This window comes from Trichophyton benhamiae (genome assembly GCF_000151125.1).
Source record: "Trichophyton benhamiae CBS 112371 chromosome Unknown Abenha-G-c-176a04.f1, whole genome shotgun sequence".
In the NCBI taxonomy this organism is placed as follows: Eukaryota; Fungi; Ascomycota; class Eurotiomycetes; order Onygenales; family Arthrodermataceae; genus Trichophyton; species Trichophyton benhamiae.
Window position 1 is genome coordinate 270812 of NW_003315107.1, and position 17586 is coordinate 288397.

Genomic DNA, 17586 nt, shown 5'->3' on the forward strand with positions numbered 1-17586 from the left:
GTGATGTAGACCATCGGATACCAGCACTGGCGTTCCGAAGCCTGGATGGAGATCTGCTTGCTGTTTGTAGGCCGTGGCTTAACGTGGCTTCGAATAGGTCAACGGTCAGGAAGACATCAGACCTCATGGTCGGGCACGAAAATGACATGTGTCTCTCTGGCCGTTTTGTCTTTTTATTCAGCTTCAGCTCATGTCTTTTGTTTTCCGCATGCTTCTCATGTGCCTTTTACCCTTTCCGTCGGCTGAGCAGTGCGGCTTGACATTGGCAACAAAATGATCGATGCTATGATTCGCATACACTATCACATGTATGGAGTATTGAGAAGCTTCCCTTCTCCGCTCCGAGAGTGAACCGATGGAGACAAGGTGCCGAAGTTATGGACGGGGCACCCTCAACTCTCTCTGCTCTAGAGTATACGCTTACACTCCTTGCTCCATAAGTACCCCCGACTTACTTTTGAGGGGAAAGGGAGGGGGGGTCGTCCTCTCCCCTCTCCAGATGGAACATCCCTGCGTGGAGAGAGAGAGGTTCATGGTAGCACGGAATACGCGCGAGGACTGCAAGCCATTTGCCGATCCCACCATTCAACCACTTCCACCTCTGTCCTGTCAAAAAAAAAAAAAGACGAAAAAGGGGGTCAGCCCATGTGCGTGTCTTCTTTTTCTTCTTTACCTCTGAACCTTCAATCAGGAGTGGCTCTGAGAAGGTGAAGGTTTGCCACTACCGAGACGAAAGTTGCGCTCCAGGTCTCCGTCCAAGAGATGATCTTCGGTAGAAGGCAATGGGAGACGCATGTTGGTCAACCATGGATCGCAAGAGCGTACAGAGTTTAGGGTGACTGTCAACCACGCTTGGAGAATAGATAATATGTATAAAAAGCGTGTAATATAAGTCTGGTTGACGGTTAGCCTGGATCGACAGACGAGAAACGTAATGAGAATCATGACATCAAATCCGAGCAAACGAGCCAACAACCAGCGATCGCCGGGCCTCAAAAAGGGTGGTCGATGGAGGAGCAAGGTGGATGTATAACGCTGCTCTTAACATGACGCCAACCTCTGCTAAAATAAGCGTCCTTGCAGCTAATCGACCGGCCTACGCTGGTTATCTGGGGAGAGCTAGCCAGCCAGCTAGCCTATCGCCAGGTCTGTTCGGACATGACATGGCAGAAGACGGCCTGCTCGAGCGTTGTTTGAATCGAGTCCGAGCTATAGTGGCAGCGTACTATTAGCAGGGCGGCTTTTATGCTTTGCGACGATATGTACTTATGTACGGAGTATCCTGGCCCGGCTTTCGCAAAAAAAAGAAGAAGACGCAGAAGAAGAAGAAGAGGCCGGCCTGCCCAAGCCATGTTTTCTTGTCTCGTCCTGTCGTTTCATGGATGCTGACCTGGCCCCGGAGGAGCAAGCAAGGGCAGTCCCCAGACACCCGCCGTTTATTCTCCGCAGCAAAGGGACGCTAACAGGAGACGGGCTCTGCTGGTTCTCCATCTCAGACCTCGCCGTCGACATGGCATCATCTAGTAGTAGGATACACTTCTGCCTCTTGTCTAGAGAGATGGCTCGTAGATAACCCTCTTCGGCAAGCCAACCCGGTCTCCATAGATAACTCTACCGTAGCTGTCTGATTGCTCAAGCCGGCAGCCAGACGTGCGATCCAGCGTGCCATAGCCAGCTGCTGGCGCGCCCCAGGACTCCGCAGAGCAGCTCCGTAGATAACAACAGTCACCGTCGAGGCCGAGCAGGACGTTGAACGGTCACAGGCAGCAGCAGCAGGCAGGCATCCCGCGCCGTGACGGTGGCGTGCAGCTAGAGTCTGCCTAGAGTTGACAGGCAGTGTGAAAAAAAAAAAGAGAAGAAGAAGCAGAAGGCCGGTCGAATGCCAGTCGAAGGCGTTTAGGCACGGCACAAGACATACATACAGCATGCAGCAGCAGCAGCAGCAGCGTCGTCCCCTCGTCCTCGTCGCTGTCGATGGTGATGGATGGCTGCGTTTGCGCGACGCCATCGGGCGAGAAGCTATAGCGGTGGTTGGTCTATATGGCGATCGAGAAGGGACAGCGCTGGGCTCGGCAGTTAATCACAGTCACATCCACGCCCACGACTCGCGGCTTTCACATTCTCGCATCTTCACATTCACGCTGCCGGCCGTGTCAGCAGTCGCGAGAGGACAGCCGAGTTCCACCTCCCGCGGTCCAGATAGAGACAGAACAAAGGCGCGGAGAGAGTGAGTAGTGAGAGAGCGCGAGGGAGAGATACGTGAGCCCAGAGCCCGAGCCAGCAGCGATGCCCGCGATGGCCCCCCCTGAGCAAAAAGAAGACGAGACGGCAGACAATCCCGGCGTGTTGGATGCTCGCGCCCCCAGAACGCGCCAATGACGCTGCCTGGCAGTCGGACGCTTTGCTGCTACTGGCATAGGACGATGGAGCCCGCTGTTGCGCCGTTGTTTCTGGTTCGAAGTCTATCGGGACAGGGACCCCCCTTTTCCACGTCCGCCAGAGGATGGTGAGAGCGCACAAACAGGCCGGCGGAGCTGGAGGAGACAAGCGACTGGCGAAGAGACGCATCTCAGATGGCTAGCATCTCGCTGCCTCGATCTCTGGTTGCTGGCGTAAGGCGGGGAGGAGAGCCACGACGAGCTGTCCCCTTTGGCCCGGCGTCGAGCCATCTGCAGTAGCGCTGCGTCTTTCGTGCATTCGCTGCATCTCGCTATCCTGCCTGCCTGCCTGCCTGCCTGCATCCATCGCACAAATGGGAGAGAAGAAGCGGAAGGTCGAGGCCTGCCTGATTGGCGGATTTATTCGACTTATACGACGCCTCCTTTTGACTTCTCTGCCGTTGGAGTGGTTGACTTCCACTCGATGAAACAAACGGCTGGCACATACTTACACTTCCACATGAGTACACACTACAGATACGCACAGTGAAGTCGGCGAGGGAAAAAAGAAAGGAAAGAAAGAAACAAATAATAAAAAATAACGACTGGCAAGGGGAGAGAAAAAAAGACAAAAATAAAACGAAGACGGCGTTTCAGATGTCTTTTTTCTCTCAGATACTCCGTACTCCGTACAGATAGGAGAAGGAGGAAGAGGCAAGCAGGCAAATTTGCCTCAGCTGCAAGGGGACAGCCAGATGAGAACACGACTGAGATCGTACGGACAAGAACGATCAGCACATGCTGAGCTCCCTCTATCTCTACATCAAGGCAGTCAGACGGTGGGAAGATACAGCTACACGACCCTTGACAGGGCGTTTTTTTTCTTACCACTCGCGGGAAAGCTGCACCACCATCAGCACCATCACCAGCAGCAGAAGAAAAGAATGATATTAAAATAACACCAAGATCATCAACCATCACAAAACATGGACCTTGGAACGGCTGCTGCTAGTGTGTATAAAAAGATATATATTCACCATAACACCATAACACCATAAACGGAGGATTAACCGGGTACCGTCCACGGCCAATGAGAAATATTTTTCTCTGTTCTCTCCGGCCGCTCGACCCCTTGCCGTGGTACCTGGGAGAGTTACTTATGCTCCGTACGCAAAAAAGCAAAACGGGAAAGGAAAAAAGAGGGTATATAAAAAAAGAAAAGAAGCGCTGAGCTTGTTACTCTGTCCAAAAGGCAAAAAAGCAAAGAAGCCAGGGAAGAAGAGGAAGAAGCAAAGAGGAAGAAGAAAAAGCAACGCTCAACTTTACAGTGGGAAGAAGAGGCCCTCCCATGGTTCCCGTTCCTGCAGGTGGGATCTGCTCTGTCCTGATAACTCCGCCCCAAAAAGCCAGTGGACAGTACTAAACACGACTAGAACGGGGAGAGGACGAGAGAGGGCTCCATTCTGCATATACGCCTTGAGCTTCTGTCTGTCAGGTCCTCCCTAATCTCTGGGTCTTGCTGCTCGGGGCTTTTCTACTTATTCATGGGCGTTTCCCGCCGCAACCGGGGGAGGAAGAAGTACGTTTTTTGAGTCTCTCTCTCTCTCTCTCTTTTCTTTAACTGCTATCTCTCCTCTCCCTTCTTTCACTGGACCACCTCGGCTTTCTCTTTTTCTTTTCTTCTTCTTCTGCTTCTGCTTCTGTCTATACTTCTAACTTCTAACCTGTCCTGCTCTGTTCCCGGTCCGGCCTGCTTTTTGATATTCATACATATCTTGCTCGTGGCCCAGCGTCAGGGATAATTCTATTCCATCCCGCCAGCCTGATATCAAGGAGCCACCCGCCTATATATCGAACCGTCTATTCAATTCTTCGTCGTCTTATTTTATTCTTTTTTATTTTTTCCGGTCCTTTTCCCAACGATAACTTCCCTGTCGAGGGTTGGCTTGTCGGTCTCTTTTTAACTTCTCACAGAGAGCCTACTTTTGGGTCGCTTGCTCATACACTGGTTGTTTGCGTCCCTCCAGAGCTCATATATTACATCTCACACTCCTCGCTCTCAAAACTTATATATATACACATATACATATATACATACACGCCCTATATATATACAGCACTGCCGACCTGAGACGCTGGCTTCTTTTCGTCCCAGGCTACCGCTGCTAGAATTTGAGTGTGTCCGTGCCTTCTTGACCACGGCATCAGGAACCGACTTGACGTCCTCGATTGCGTTTCAATTCGACTGCTGCTCGGCCATTGCTCTTTGTCGGCTCCTTTCCATGGTGGCTCGCTAGCCTGGCTCCCCTGAGGCATAATCCCGGCCCTGCCCAGGCAAGGCGAGCAAGCATTATACCACACAAGGAATTCCTCCCCCAACAGGGTCAATCCCTCCAACACCGTCGTTTTTATTTTCAATTGCTGCTATTTTTTTTCATTTTTCCCATACTCGACTTGACCGACCCCTGGTCCTTCGCGTGGGCGTATGTGGAGAGAAGCGACAGAAGGATAGGACGCAAGCCCACCCTTTTTTGGCCCTTCTCCCTCCCCCGTCTCCGATATATCGTCGTCGTCCACTCGCCCTCCCTGGAAGTCTAACCTAATAAGAATACCCCCATTGCCTTTTTCTCTTCGTCTGTGTGGACCGAGGAAAGTCACCATGTCTTTTTTGGAACAGTATACATCCTCGCCCTCTCCCTCCATTCTCTCCCCATCCCAGCCCTCGTCTCGCCCCTCGACTTCCCAATGGTATCATGATCAGATCTTGCGGGAGCTACCATTTATATCAGGAGCCTCACGAAGTCGATCGGGTAGCCCTTCAAGGTCTCGAAACAACACTGGCACCCAGACTCCCAAGCGTCTGTCTGTACTTGGCCAGCGCTCTCGAAGCGACACTGCCAATTCCTCTAATTTATCCCCTGCCTCGTCTATGACATCGTCGAAACGATCCTCTCACGACGGCAGCAAGGGGGTCTTCGATTTCGTCCTGCCGCTAGAAAAGGAAGAGAGCTCGAGCAAGTCGTTCTTCTCCCGCGGTAATCGCATTCTCAGACGCCAGGGAAGCAAGTTTAGCCTCTTGGACACTCTCACTTTGGACGAGGAGGAAGAAATGTCTAGTGATCAGGTCTGGTACGGTGAGAAGGTGAAGCCGAGGCGCGAGAAACCCGCTGTTCTTCGTCGTATCAATCGACAGAGGAATCCTACCAGCCGTATGTTAACACACCCTTCGTGAAAAAAAAAAAAAAAGAACACCGAAAAGCATCTTCTCACCTTGTGCTTTTATCTCTTCTGTTGTTAACATATATCATCTTACAGATTCAAAACTCAAAAGCAGCATCTCGGAGCCCTTCCACTTCCAACACATCACTCACACTAGCCGTGGCCAGTTACCACCAATTGCTCACACTCATCCTCATGATCTCGCTACTGAATTCTCAATCATCCGCGCCTCTCAACGACCAAATTCTGAGCTTAAGGGAATACATGCTCAGAACCTCTCATATCGACCATACACAGCCGAGGAGGAGTCAGACTGGACTCTTGACACCCTCGCCCCTGATGCTCCATCTCTCTTTACTCGCAGTCCCCCGGGATCGCCGAGAGCCACGAGGACGACAGTCACCTCACCAGAACTCCGACAGTTGAGAGCACCTCGCTCAGTCGAAAATTTCTCTCGACCGGTTTCCAGAATTGTACGACAGCCATTCTCACCTCCCATGATACCACCGCCTCGGAGATCGTCCAGGATGGCAATGAGTCCCAAATCTGGCGGTCAAAGAACCGACCCGTCGGAGGAGCTTATGGGGCTGAATGGGTTGTCCTTATCTCCAGTGGAGGATGGGCCGATTAACGATGTCGTTGGGTATGCTGTGTCGCCGCCGGAGCAAGGCCCTGTCGCAGAACCGATCGAAGAGATAGGACGTGCATTTAGCCCTGACGAAAATAACGCTCCCTCCACTAACATATCTCCGCTCGTCCAGCCCAGTGGAGTCAACGAACGTGATGAACCACAGAGCAACCATGTCATAGCTTTTGACCCAGCTCCATATAACGCGCATATGGAACCTGAGCTTGTCGAGATACCCTCTGAGCTCAAGAAACCAGCTCTACATCTGAGCCCACTCAAAGAAACCCGATCTGAATACGAAGATTTGCATTCTCCCATCCTTCCATCCGAGCAACCACGCAAGCTATTACCACCTGTCGAGCCAAAGAGTCCCGCTGGAACTGTTGGGATGCATGTCTCTAACGATTCCTGGGAAGCCGATATCGACTACTGCTATGAGCATGCCGCCGAATCCAACTCGAATTTCGATTGGAACCGTAAATCGGCTGAGGAGAGTCGAGACCGGGAATGCTCGCATCTCGGAAAGAGCGAAACCTCGGGTTGTTTCAAGTCTAACACCAGTTCGTTTTATCTCCACCCCTTGGACACAACCACTTCCGGCCAGACCACGCCAGAGCTGCAGCCATCGTCCGGAATCTCGGCTTCGACGAGAGCTGAAAGTGATGCTGCCAGCCCAGCTATTTTTAATCACTCTTTCGGAACGTTTCCGTCCGCCGCTGAGTCGATCGACAAGAAGCCCAAGACGACCGAAATCCAAGTGTTGGAGACTCATTTTGAGGACGTGTCACATGACTCTGTTTACACTCACGTGATATCTGACATCAACGAAGACGACGAGTATCACATCGACGAGCCAGCGTACACTCGCACTGGCTCCTCTCCTCTTAGCAAGTGCAACTCTCAAGAGAGCATGATGTTGTCTCGCGCTGCCTCCATCGTCCGGAAACACCGATCTTCCACCTCGACCAACAGCGTTCCAGACCTCATCCACAGCCCCAACTGCAGCCGCGAGATGGTCGATCGTGAGGCCCCAACTAGCCCACTGGCTGAGAGACCAGCACTGCCTACCTATTCTCGACCGCTTCCAATTGGCCGCGAAGGAATGCCCAGGATGCCATTCGCTTCTTTCTCGGGCATCGAATCTACCTCCAACCCTTCCGTCTCGATGCATGACCGCTCCAAGTCCGCATCTGTACTCGACTCTGCCGACTGTTCGCTCGTCAGAACTAGCCAGGTGAACCGGAAACGCGCTTCAACTTTGAGCCGTGGGGTTCGCAAGAACCGACCATCATACTCGCTATTCCCTGTTACCGGGCCAGCTACCTCCCCCAAGGTTAGCTGAGCACCTCGTACATAAAATGTACATCTTCTATACCCCATTCAACCCCCACCTCTCGTTATCGATGTCCGTTTCTTATCTCTTTCCTTGATCTATTCAACGACCTTTATGATCATGCATTTAAGTGCTGGTAACACATCTCTGCCAATTTCCTTATATTCAAACCATTTTTCACCCATAACGATCAAGTCTTGCAGGCACATGATTTACATTCTAATTACCCCCTTCCGGCCCAATGGGCTGGTGCTTTACATGATTCCGTTTACCTGTTACACCACCATTCTTTTACCCGTTGAGCATGCGAGCAAAATATTTTATTTGTACCAAATTTTCCTTTTAGTCGAGCATCTTGCAGCACTCCAACTTTTGTCTTCTGCTACCGCTTTCTTTGCTTTCGTTACTGGGGGGATCTATAATAGACTACGGACGGTGTGCAAAAATTTGCCTTTCATCTCCTGTTTTGGTTTGTCTCAGCCCATCGTTTGTTAATTCTTTTCATTGTTATATGGTTTTGGGGAATGGGGTTATTATTCGGCTGGCATCTAAGGGTGTGAGCATTCGCATGGCCGTCGGTGTGAACGGTGTGGTGGAATTATTGCGAGTTATTATTTGGAGTCCGTCTCTCTTTCGCTAATTGATTAATTTATTTATATTATATACTCTTTGCTTCTGTATTTTTTCTTCTGGACAATGCCTACCTCCAACCACCTCTATATCATACAAACTAGGATGTAGAATAACACAGGAGGTTGGACAAACAAAACAAACTCTACGAAAGTCATTATTTTATTTTTGTGCACAACTTTAAAGCTTAAAGCGGAACTTTAAAATATGACTAATAACTTTAAACCAACTACTCGCATATACTATTCTCCGTGTTCACGTGATACCCAAAAGATAACGCCGTCATAGGGTAAACGAGTTCTTTCATGAAGCCTTTATGCATGGAGTTAAGCTCACTGCAAATTACTTTGATGACATCGATGCAAGTAACCGACGGCTTATGACAGCGCTCTGAAGATATTAGCCGCAGTCATGGCTTCACCCTCGTCACAAGCAGTTGCGAAACGGTCGTCCGATACTCAGCTTATGCCGCCTCCTCCACCTGCCAAACGAATAAAACGACCGCCTGTAGCCCTGGACGAAGATGATTATACTGATGCCCTCTCCCATATTGTCGCCCGAGACTTCTTCCCTGGGCTGCTCGAAACCCAAGCTCAGCAAGATTACCTCGATGCCCTTGAGTCCAAGGATAAAGAATGGATTGCCACAGCAGGAAGGAAGATGGCGCAGTTAATGACGCCAGGCTCGCAGAGAAGATATGCCGGGACATCCATGACACCGCAGCGCGGAAGGGCTCCTAGCGTGTCGAATATGGATACTCCCCACAGGACTCCTGCCATAGACAAGAATACGCCGAGAGGCTGGAAAGGAGATACCCCGATGTCGTGTGCGACTCCCGGTAGCATGGCTTCGATTGCAACAAGCTCAGCCGGCCACGGGATCTCATCCAAGATTCGAAATATGGGGCTAGGGGCCTTTCAACAAAAATATACCAGCGAAGATAATGAATCTTTCAACAAACTACTAGATAAACAGAATGAAAAGAAGAGAGAGAAATACGCATGGCTATGGAGCGGGAATAAGATACCCTCTGCTAGGGAGCTAGTGCATAAAAAGCGAGAAGCTAAAAGACTGGAAGCGCAGGCCGCGCCAGACGGAAGCAAGGAGAAACAACTTATGAAATTATCGGACAACAAGTCTACGGCAGATGACCGACCAGCGAGACCAGATGGATGGAAATCGAAACCCGAGAACTCCTTGATGTTCATCCCTTCATCGGTAGAAGACGACATGGAAACAGTTCAGCAGAAACAAGAGTCTACCTCTCGAATGGGGGAGAAACAAGTCCTCTATCACAACACCCGCCTCAGGCCGCATGTTGAAAATAGTGATGGGGAACAATACTCGACTGTTCCGCCTTCACCTTCCTTATCTGCAGTCCGTGACGCAATAGCTGGAAGGCCTCGACTAACCGACTCGGAGCCGGGGTATACTGGCGGTGAAACTCCTCGTGTCAACGGATACGCGTTTGTTGACGAAGATGAACCTGACCCTCAGCCACACTCGGCGCCACAAGTTGACGAGAATGAAGAGGCATATCATCTCAAGCTCCTTGAGAGCCAAGTGTCTGACTCGACGCCAAACCCGTTCAAGCTCAAAGAAAGTGGCAAGCGAGAACTGCTGCTTCATCGTATGGTAGATCGTGTGGCGAAGAATAATAGAAGAGAGAAGGCAATCAAAGAGACGAAGACCCCTGTTCCAATGTTCCCAAGCAGCCCCATGATCGCCTTTGGTAAATCGGGCGACAGATCGTCGATTTCTAAAACTCCAGCGATGAGCCGAGCGGCCCTTACCCCTGCTGCCCAGAGGCTCTGGGCTCAGGTAGGTAATAGCACTCCGAAAAGAGCTGTGATGTCAAGTTCAACGAGTGGGAAGAATATGTGGACACCAACCCCTAGGAGAGCTAAGTAGTGATGGACTGGTTATCCCGTCCCAACAACGAACCCCTTGTAAATATTACGATATACTCTATCTATAGATGCACGAGCTAGCGAACACGATAAATACTAAGTTTTTCTATTACCTAACTTATTGAGTCATAGCCTTGGAGAATTATCATCCAACTGAACAAATGTATAACAGAACGCCTGACACCTTGCTTCCATATTACATCAAAGACTCATGCCTTCCCAGAAATTCCAAATATTCGCAAAGACCCTGGCCCTGACGCTGTGCCGAGAATCCTTCTCTAACATGAATCTGTTAATTTTTTTTTTCTTCGGATAGTTGAGATACCTTGGATCTCGTGGGGTCGATGTACAGTATATACTATAGCCTTGTTGTCAGGAATAAGGTCATATAAATGGATGAACAAAGAAATGAAACTGGGTATTCCCTGTCCTGCGTATTGCAAATTTTTGAGATCTGTACGGAGTATGTTTCTCCCATAACGAGGGCTATAACGTGGCAGTACTTGAGCCGTCCCGTGCTTTTTCCTCGGTTATCAGCATTGACCTGCAGTTATCTTGCCAGATACGCCCTTAATCTCTTTCAGTGCATGATTTGAATATAGACCAGACACCGGTTTTGAGGTCCAAGCGAATCAATCGTTTCATTTTTATAGGCGATGCTCAGTCACTTCGCTTGGAACTGTTTTGAGACGTGGGTGGCAATTAGTTACCCGATCACTTTCCGTTCTGGTCGGTTGTTTCAGATCAGTTCCAATGCGAAAATCCCCAGACAAGTCCCCAAAACACAAGTGTAAAGGAAAAAATAAACTTCATTCCGTCCACAGACTTCCATCCCGAATTCAAAAAATACGCGGCCCCGAGGTAGCTGCAGGTAATATCTCCGTTGGCACTTCGCTGCCCATAAGAATAGTTTAGCCACTGGCCTGTGGGACATCCGAATCCAAATGACGCAGGGCAGCTTCGAACTAATGAATGACATAGGTCCTGGCAAGGAAGGACTTCCTTATATGGCCCTGGTTTAATCTTGATGTCGATAAGTGGGTTTCGAGAGGAATTGGTTAAAACGTTCAAGCGGCCTGAGTAATCATCTGGTAGCATGGTGCCATTGAGAAATTGTTGGCCAGTATTTCTCGGACGGAGGAATGGAAGGTCACTGGAAAAGTCTTGACATCTGGGTATAGTGACTGCGCAAAGCCATTGCTTATAGGCACCTGCGCATTGAGAGCAGTTCGTTGCAAGGGAATACTGCTCTGTTGCGGGTGCATTGCAGGATACCTGCTGAAGAGAATAGCTGAAATTTTGGTATAATTGCTCCGCTTGTGTGTCATAAATCTCGCTAAGCTGAGAAACCTTGAGTTCCGGACTGGATGGGACTGCATAGGCAACTTCGGAGCAGAATTTCAGATTATATATTATAGCGCAATTGTTTTCTTTATAAAATCCCATATTAGTCAGTACTGGCTTGGTAGATTAATGGGTATGATTTTAGTTTACCTCTTTTTGTTGTGAAATTCATTGCTTTCCACACTTTTCCTCCACCCCCTACAACCTTGTTCCCATAAGCAGTTGAATTTCCTTCCATGGCCAAGAATCCATAGTAAACAGAGCTGCTGTTGAGGCCCTTAGCATAAATCTGTTGCTTGGGTTTATGGTCTATACCACGAGCAGTCATGCCAACATCTAGGCTTTTCTGTTTCTTGCTTATCTGTGCATTATTCTGCAGACCGCAGTACGAGTGCTGAAGACCCAAAATAGCTGAATCGTTCATATTGTGGGCAAATAACGTAAAAGGTGGTGGATCAAGGGCCAGCCACTTTTTATATATTTCCGACTCTGGTGGTTCACGTGTGGTATCATTTGTTTGTAAAAGAGCTGCATTGTTATCACCATCCACAAAATAGAGGAAAGAACTGCTATTATCGAGACCATGGAACGGGGCGTCGATTGAGGCTGCGATTTCGTAATTATATATTCCTGAGTACCGGGTGCTATTTGGAGCGGCAACGGCGATGTATACATCTTCATCTGCATCGGGATTTACAGCAACGTAGCCTCCATCAAAGGGTTTATGGGTAACAGCAGAGTTGTCCTTGTACTGTGGACCAGGCCTATCGAACGTTTTGCTCGTAGACACATACATTTCCAGTTGAGGCGGTCCAGCGTCTTTGGCGGCACGGGTAACGTTGAGCTCTGGCTGAAGACAAGTATTTGCAGTGATATGTACGGAAACAGAACGACGAGATAATTTTGTGTCCCGGACGTCCAATTTGAATACATTATCCGAATCTTCCGAGCTCTTGGAGTCTCCAGAGTTGCTACCCGGATCTGTCGTGCCTCCATCCAGAATGACGCTTATATCTGACGGCAAGCCCGGTGTAGGCGGGGACTTGGGGCCATGCACCGCCTCCTTGGGGAATACCCAATACTGTACTTCCCCAATCTTTATATTCTTCAACTTAGCAACATTGTTTGCCAGGGCCTCTGTTCCTGGAGCTGCCCTCCGCTCAATATCTGCGCCATCCCCAGTGTCCAGTCTATTCTCTTCTTGTATAGAAACATGGTCCCACTGTACAGAAATCTGCTCTTGGGTATCTATAAGTGTCAAATCCGGAGGGCCATGCCTTTCTATTATCAGAGCATCGACGTCTGTTGCGTAGGCGAGGTGTGGGTTGGAGAGAGCAAAGTAGAGTATTATAAGGAGGATGGTGGCAGCGAGGGAGGCGGCAAAGCGGGATTGGAGGGGAGTGAGCTTCGGCCAAGGCATCGGCGCGCCGGTATGAACGTATCGCTTGCTAAATGAATAGCGGGGGGGAGAGGGCCGGTGGTCCCTTTGAATGTATGTAGTTGACCGTTTATTGGCACCTATTACCGTGAAAATAAGACGAAATTGACCATCGATGCTGCAGAATAATCCAGGCTCGTGTAAACGGATGAATAGTAGTGAAAGGGCAAGGTCTTCGCCTGACGGTTTTTCATTATATTATCGTCTCTCCGGTCGTTGTCCTTGTTCAAGATCGATGTAAACTGTCCAACGTCCTATTCCGTTAAGGCTTAAAGACGTTGCCAGCATACATAACTTCCAAGGAACTGCGGGATTATGTAATAACTAACCCACCCCCGTGGAGCTAGAAAACCTTGTGATATCAAAAAAAAAAAAAAAAAAAAAAAAAAAAAAAAAAAAAAAAAAAAAAAAAAAAGCCGACGAAAGAACCATAAAAGAGGACCATGGATTATATACGGATTAATGGTAATATTACAGCGATAAAGACTTTTAGGGTACTAGAAAGGATTAAACAAGATGCCAAATCTCCATGAGTTATCAAAAATCCAGAGTAAAACAATCACAACCAAATATCAACAAGAAACTGCAAGTATCAACATCAGAAGCATAAGACAGAACTGGGTCAAAGCATTAGTAAAAAGCATTATTGATGTTTTTGTTTCGCAGGCAAGCCCACTGATACTGTATTGGCGTGCGTCCAGGCGGCCGTCAAGAAAAAGAAGAGAAGGGCCGTAGAGTCAACAACGGTAGGCGCTGAGAAGTGCGTTTTCTTTACAGCAGCTTATATCGACGGGCAAAAATCAAGCTGACTATGGAGATGAGAATAATGACCCCGACGATACCGAAGAACCAGAACAGGTCATCGCCGCCTTGACCGGGAACATGCACGTTCATGCCGAAAAGACCACAGATCAAGTTCATTGGAACGATGATACTGGCCAGGAAGGTAATCTTGCTAAGCACCTCATTAACCCTGTTGCCCACCATGATGTTTGTTACGTTGACCTGAGCAAGGTAGTTTCCGTGAGAACGACTGAGCATCTTTTCAAAGTGGCCCAAACTGGACATCATGGTAACAACGTGATCTTGAATATCGCCAAGGTAAAGTCCGATATCGCCGCGAGGTGTGACAGAGTATTGCTCGTTGCAACGCTTGGCGAATCCCTTTATAACGTCGGCTTTACCGCCTAGAAGGCGCATGAGACTCATAACTTTCTTGCGTAGACCGCCAATTTTCGGGAGGAAGAGGTTGAAGTCTTCGATTCGGGCAACGTAGACATGGTCCTCAATGGCTTCAGATTCAACCTCGATTTCGCGAATGACAGGGCCAAAGCTATCAACAATATCATCACTGTTGCACAGAAGTTAGATAAAAAGCAGGTAATAAACAAAGAAGATCACAAGAAACTTACATCATGGCATAGCAAATCCAGTCACTACTAAGAGAGACATATTCACGCAGTTTGCCGATGCGCTTTCTCACATTCGCCGCATGTGGGTTGTCAGTAAAGCTGAAAGAGATAACACCCTCCCGGAACACCACCATGTATAGATTGACAGGTTCTAGATAGTCTTCACTGATTTTATCCATCTGGTAAAAAGTGCGGAAACAGACAAAGTAATATTGGCGGAACAGTTCGACCTTTTCACGGGCTTCCTGAGTCATGATGTCTTCTGCAGTCAGAGGATGGATAGAAAAGGCGCGGGACATAGCGCCCATCTCATCACTGGTTGGATTCACGACATCAAGCCACCAGACACCTCCATCGGGGCCCAGCTGGAAGAGATCCCGGAAAGAGTCTCCTGGAAGTACAAGGTCTCCGATTGAGGCTGCATGGACGGTGCTTTCAAACTCAGAGGAAAAGAAGCTGAAGCGCTGTGGGCTATTGATGTTCTTCATGGCCTCAAGACCAGTCTTTTCATCCTCAGGTTCGTCCGAGCCGGAATCCTTGGCACTGTCCGTGGGTAGATGGACAGTAGTATTTGGCTTTTCCATGTCACATGGAGTCATCACAATTTCAGGGACATCGACATTACTGTTTCCCTTTTGAATGCCCGTGAAGTTGAGAGTTTGCCTGCTCTGGGCGCTGATGCTATGCTTGCGCTGAACTCCATTCTGTGCTGATATATTATCTGCCCTAGCCTTGCTAAGAGCAACGAACTCCTCAAGCTCTTCGTAATCGATTATTGGCGAGCGACCTGTATCTTCGAAGGGTGGAGGCGGGAAGCATACGTCTGCCTCCTCCGTTGGGTTGACGCGAACGTCCACGCTGCCAGGGTGAACCACACTAGCATTGCTGAAAGCTGTTTTGTGGTGATGAGAAGCGGCAGATATGGTGCGATGAAGATGGAGTTCACGCTCTCCAGGCATTTGGCTCTCCATCGTGTTTGCCCGTTCACGTCGACGAGGCTCGGCAAAGGCCTCGACCGAGTTTGGGGGGGAGGTTGAGACAGAAGTGCGCGAAGACGTCACTGAAGGCCTGCGGGCATCGTTAGGCCCCAGAAGAGGTCCCATAGGGTTCAAAGAAACGGCCCTAACCCCAAGTCTGCCTGGATCTTCCTCCTCTTCATCATCAATAACAGCATGCTCGAAGTCTCTGCATATCGGGGCCCTTTCTTGCATTGTGTTGCCGTTGACCGGCAGTAGAAGCTCTGGCCGGTCACGGCCCTCGACAGAGCCTCGTGCGGCTGGATTCTCCATGATGTCTGCTCTGGGAAGACTTTCGGCCTGGAATCGGTGGTCGTCCAACTCTGGGGCGGGCGTGGGGAATCTGGTCTCACCCTTGTCCGACTTTGGTGAATCACTCATTGTGTTCTTATCCCTTTTTATCTGTGTTGTATTTGGCTCTTTTTTTTTTGGATCGGTTTTCCTAGATTTCCTTGTGTTCTTAAAAGCTGTCCAATTGTAAGAAGTACTGCGGGGTATGCGTAGTCTTCGTCGAGCAAATGCGCAGGGTAACGCTCACTCTGCAGTTTGGGACGACAATGTGAGATTGTTTTTTTTTGTTTTTGATAAGCTCAAACCAAATGAAGAAACCCCCTTCTCTTCAGCGAGAAAACGGCCACTCTTGTTTATTTGGATAGTCCGGTCCAGCCTAGCCCTCGAAAAAGGGCTGGCTGCGTGTGATCAACGTGTATTGCTTCGCGTATTGCCATATATTTGCGGGAGTCAAGTTATGGAGGTCGGATGTCTCCCCCGACAAAGACCCGGAACTTGGGGCCCAGGAGAGGGTGGAGGAAGGAGTTCTGAGTGTAGTTAAGCCCCGCCAACTTGCCGGAGTTTTCAGAATGGGAGCGTCGAGGCTCCAGAGTCGCTGGGTAGGAAGAGTACGGAAGAGGCTGCGTCCGGCTGCTGGTCTCCCTGCGCTTGTCACTCACTGTCTCGAGTAACAAGATACAATCCGAAAAAAGAACGTCTCGACGACGATCACTAGCTTCTGTCCGCGAGATCCGTGCTCTGAGCTGCCCTGCCTAGCTGCGACAATGACAGATTTGATTTCGAAGCTGCGTTGGTGCTGAGACGGCGGTTGTTGGTCGTTGGTGGTGGGAGTTGAGGTTGCTGCTGCAGGGTCTGCACTGTGGCGGTCGGCAAAAAAGGGCGAAAAGAAAAGGGAAAAAGCGAGAGAAAGAAGAAAAAAATAAAAAAAAATAAAATAAAAACAGAACAAAGCTGGCTTATCTAATGCCGGAATCTGCTGAGTCAGGAGGAATACCAGCAAAAAGTAAATACGCTAAGCCTAAAAGGGGATGGCGTAGCTTGGCATTGTTGACACTTTCCGCCACTAAAAAGCAAGATAAAAACCGCAGGTTGAAAAGACGAAGAAAGACGAAGAAGACCAAGAAAACAAAGAAGACAGGATGACTGGACGAAAGGACGCTCGCAAGACGGCTCGCGGAAGCCGGAGACGGCCAGATGGTCGCTGCCGGAAGGGAAATGCTCGGTCCGGGTGCTACGGGAGATGCAGGTGGGTGTGGAAGCCCTGGCCGCGTCCTTGGCGCTGGTTGTCTATGATGTGGCTGATGATATAAAACTCCAGCCCCGGTGACCCAGCTTTCTTCTTCGTTTCGGTATTCCGTCTTCGTCTTTACATCTTTTATCGCCTGTGCTTAATCCGATTCGATAGCCGAGTCTCTCTGTGGTCCGTCTAGCCATTTTTTGATAGTCGCCGTGCTACCTCTTCGGTGACGAGCTGCATGTCAGCTGTACACAATGGAGCGCCTGTGAGCCTGTACTTCCGATAGTCGCCGCCAAGTTGCTACCCAAGGCGTCCTCGCCAGGGCCGCTTTTGATCTCGGCTCTTCTCCGTTCTATTACTCCGTAGTTGTTAATTTTTTCGGCTTGTCAAAGCGTGGTCGTGGAACAACATCTTGAGCAACGACCAAAACCGAAGTTGTCATTCGTTTTTTTTTTTTTTTACTTTTTTCTTCCTCTTTTACGGCTAATTGTTCGTTGGGCGGCGTAACTAGCCCGTGGGATGCTCGAGTCATATGGAGAAGCTTCGACGGCTCCCTACGTTACTAAAAATTTGATCGTTGAATCGGCCAGCCAGTCACTATCAAAATGGACCCGTGCGATATCGACGGCTCACGTGGAACCCAGAAATCCAATTAGACGCCTTGCGTAGGTTTTCCCTCTTTGCTGTTTGCTCCACCTGTGGCTTTCATTAGCCGTGATGGCTATATTGATATATCTCCTACCAATCGTC

The 17586-nt window shown here is 49.3% G+C and overlaps 4 protein-coding genes across 4 annotated transcripts; 2 read left to right on the forward strand and 2 right to left on the reverse strand.

Moving 5' to 3' along the window:
- Positions 1-5037: 5037 nt before the first annotated feature.
- On the forward strand, positions 5038-7567 carry ARB_07016 (uncharacterized protein; the record flags this gene model as incomplete). Its single annotated transcript, XM_003014408.1, has 2 exons — positions 5038-5587; positions 5694-7567. 2 exons carry the CDS (start codon positions 5038-5040, stop codon positions 7565-7567), a joined length of 2424 nt encoding a protein of 807 aa, XP_003014454.1.
- Positions 7568-8599: 1032 nt separating this feature from the next.
- ARB_07017 (uncharacterized protein) lies at positions 8600-10086 on the forward strand (the record flags this gene model as incomplete). Its single annotated transcript, XM_003014409.1, has 2 exons — positions 8600-10009; positions 10033-10086. 2 exons carry the CDS (start codon positions 8600-8602, stop codon positions 10084-10086), a joined length of 1464 nt encoding a protein of 487 aa, XP_003014455.1.
- A 756-nt stretch (positions 10087-10842) lies between these two features.
- On the reverse strand, positions 10843-12862 carry ARB_07018 (calcium channel subunit Mid1; the record flags this gene model as incomplete). Its single annotated transcript, XM_003014410.1, has 2 exons — positions 10843-11528; positions 11593-12862. The coding sequence occupies 2 exons, from the start codon at positions 12860-12862 to the stop codon at positions 10843-10845; spliced, it is 1956 nt and encodes a 651-aa protein (XP_003014456.1).
- A 789-nt stretch (positions 12863-13651) lies between these two features.
- ARB_07019 (CorA family metal ion transporter, putative) lies at positions 13652-15689 on the reverse strand (the record flags this gene model as incomplete). Its single annotated transcript, XM_003014411.1, has 2 exons — positions 13652-14231; positions 14293-15689. The coding sequence occupies 2 exons, from the start codon at positions 15687-15689 to the stop codon at positions 13652-13654; spliced, it is 1977 nt and encodes a 658-aa protein (XP_003014457.1).
- Between the last annotated feature and the right edge of the window lie 1897 nt (positions 15690-17586).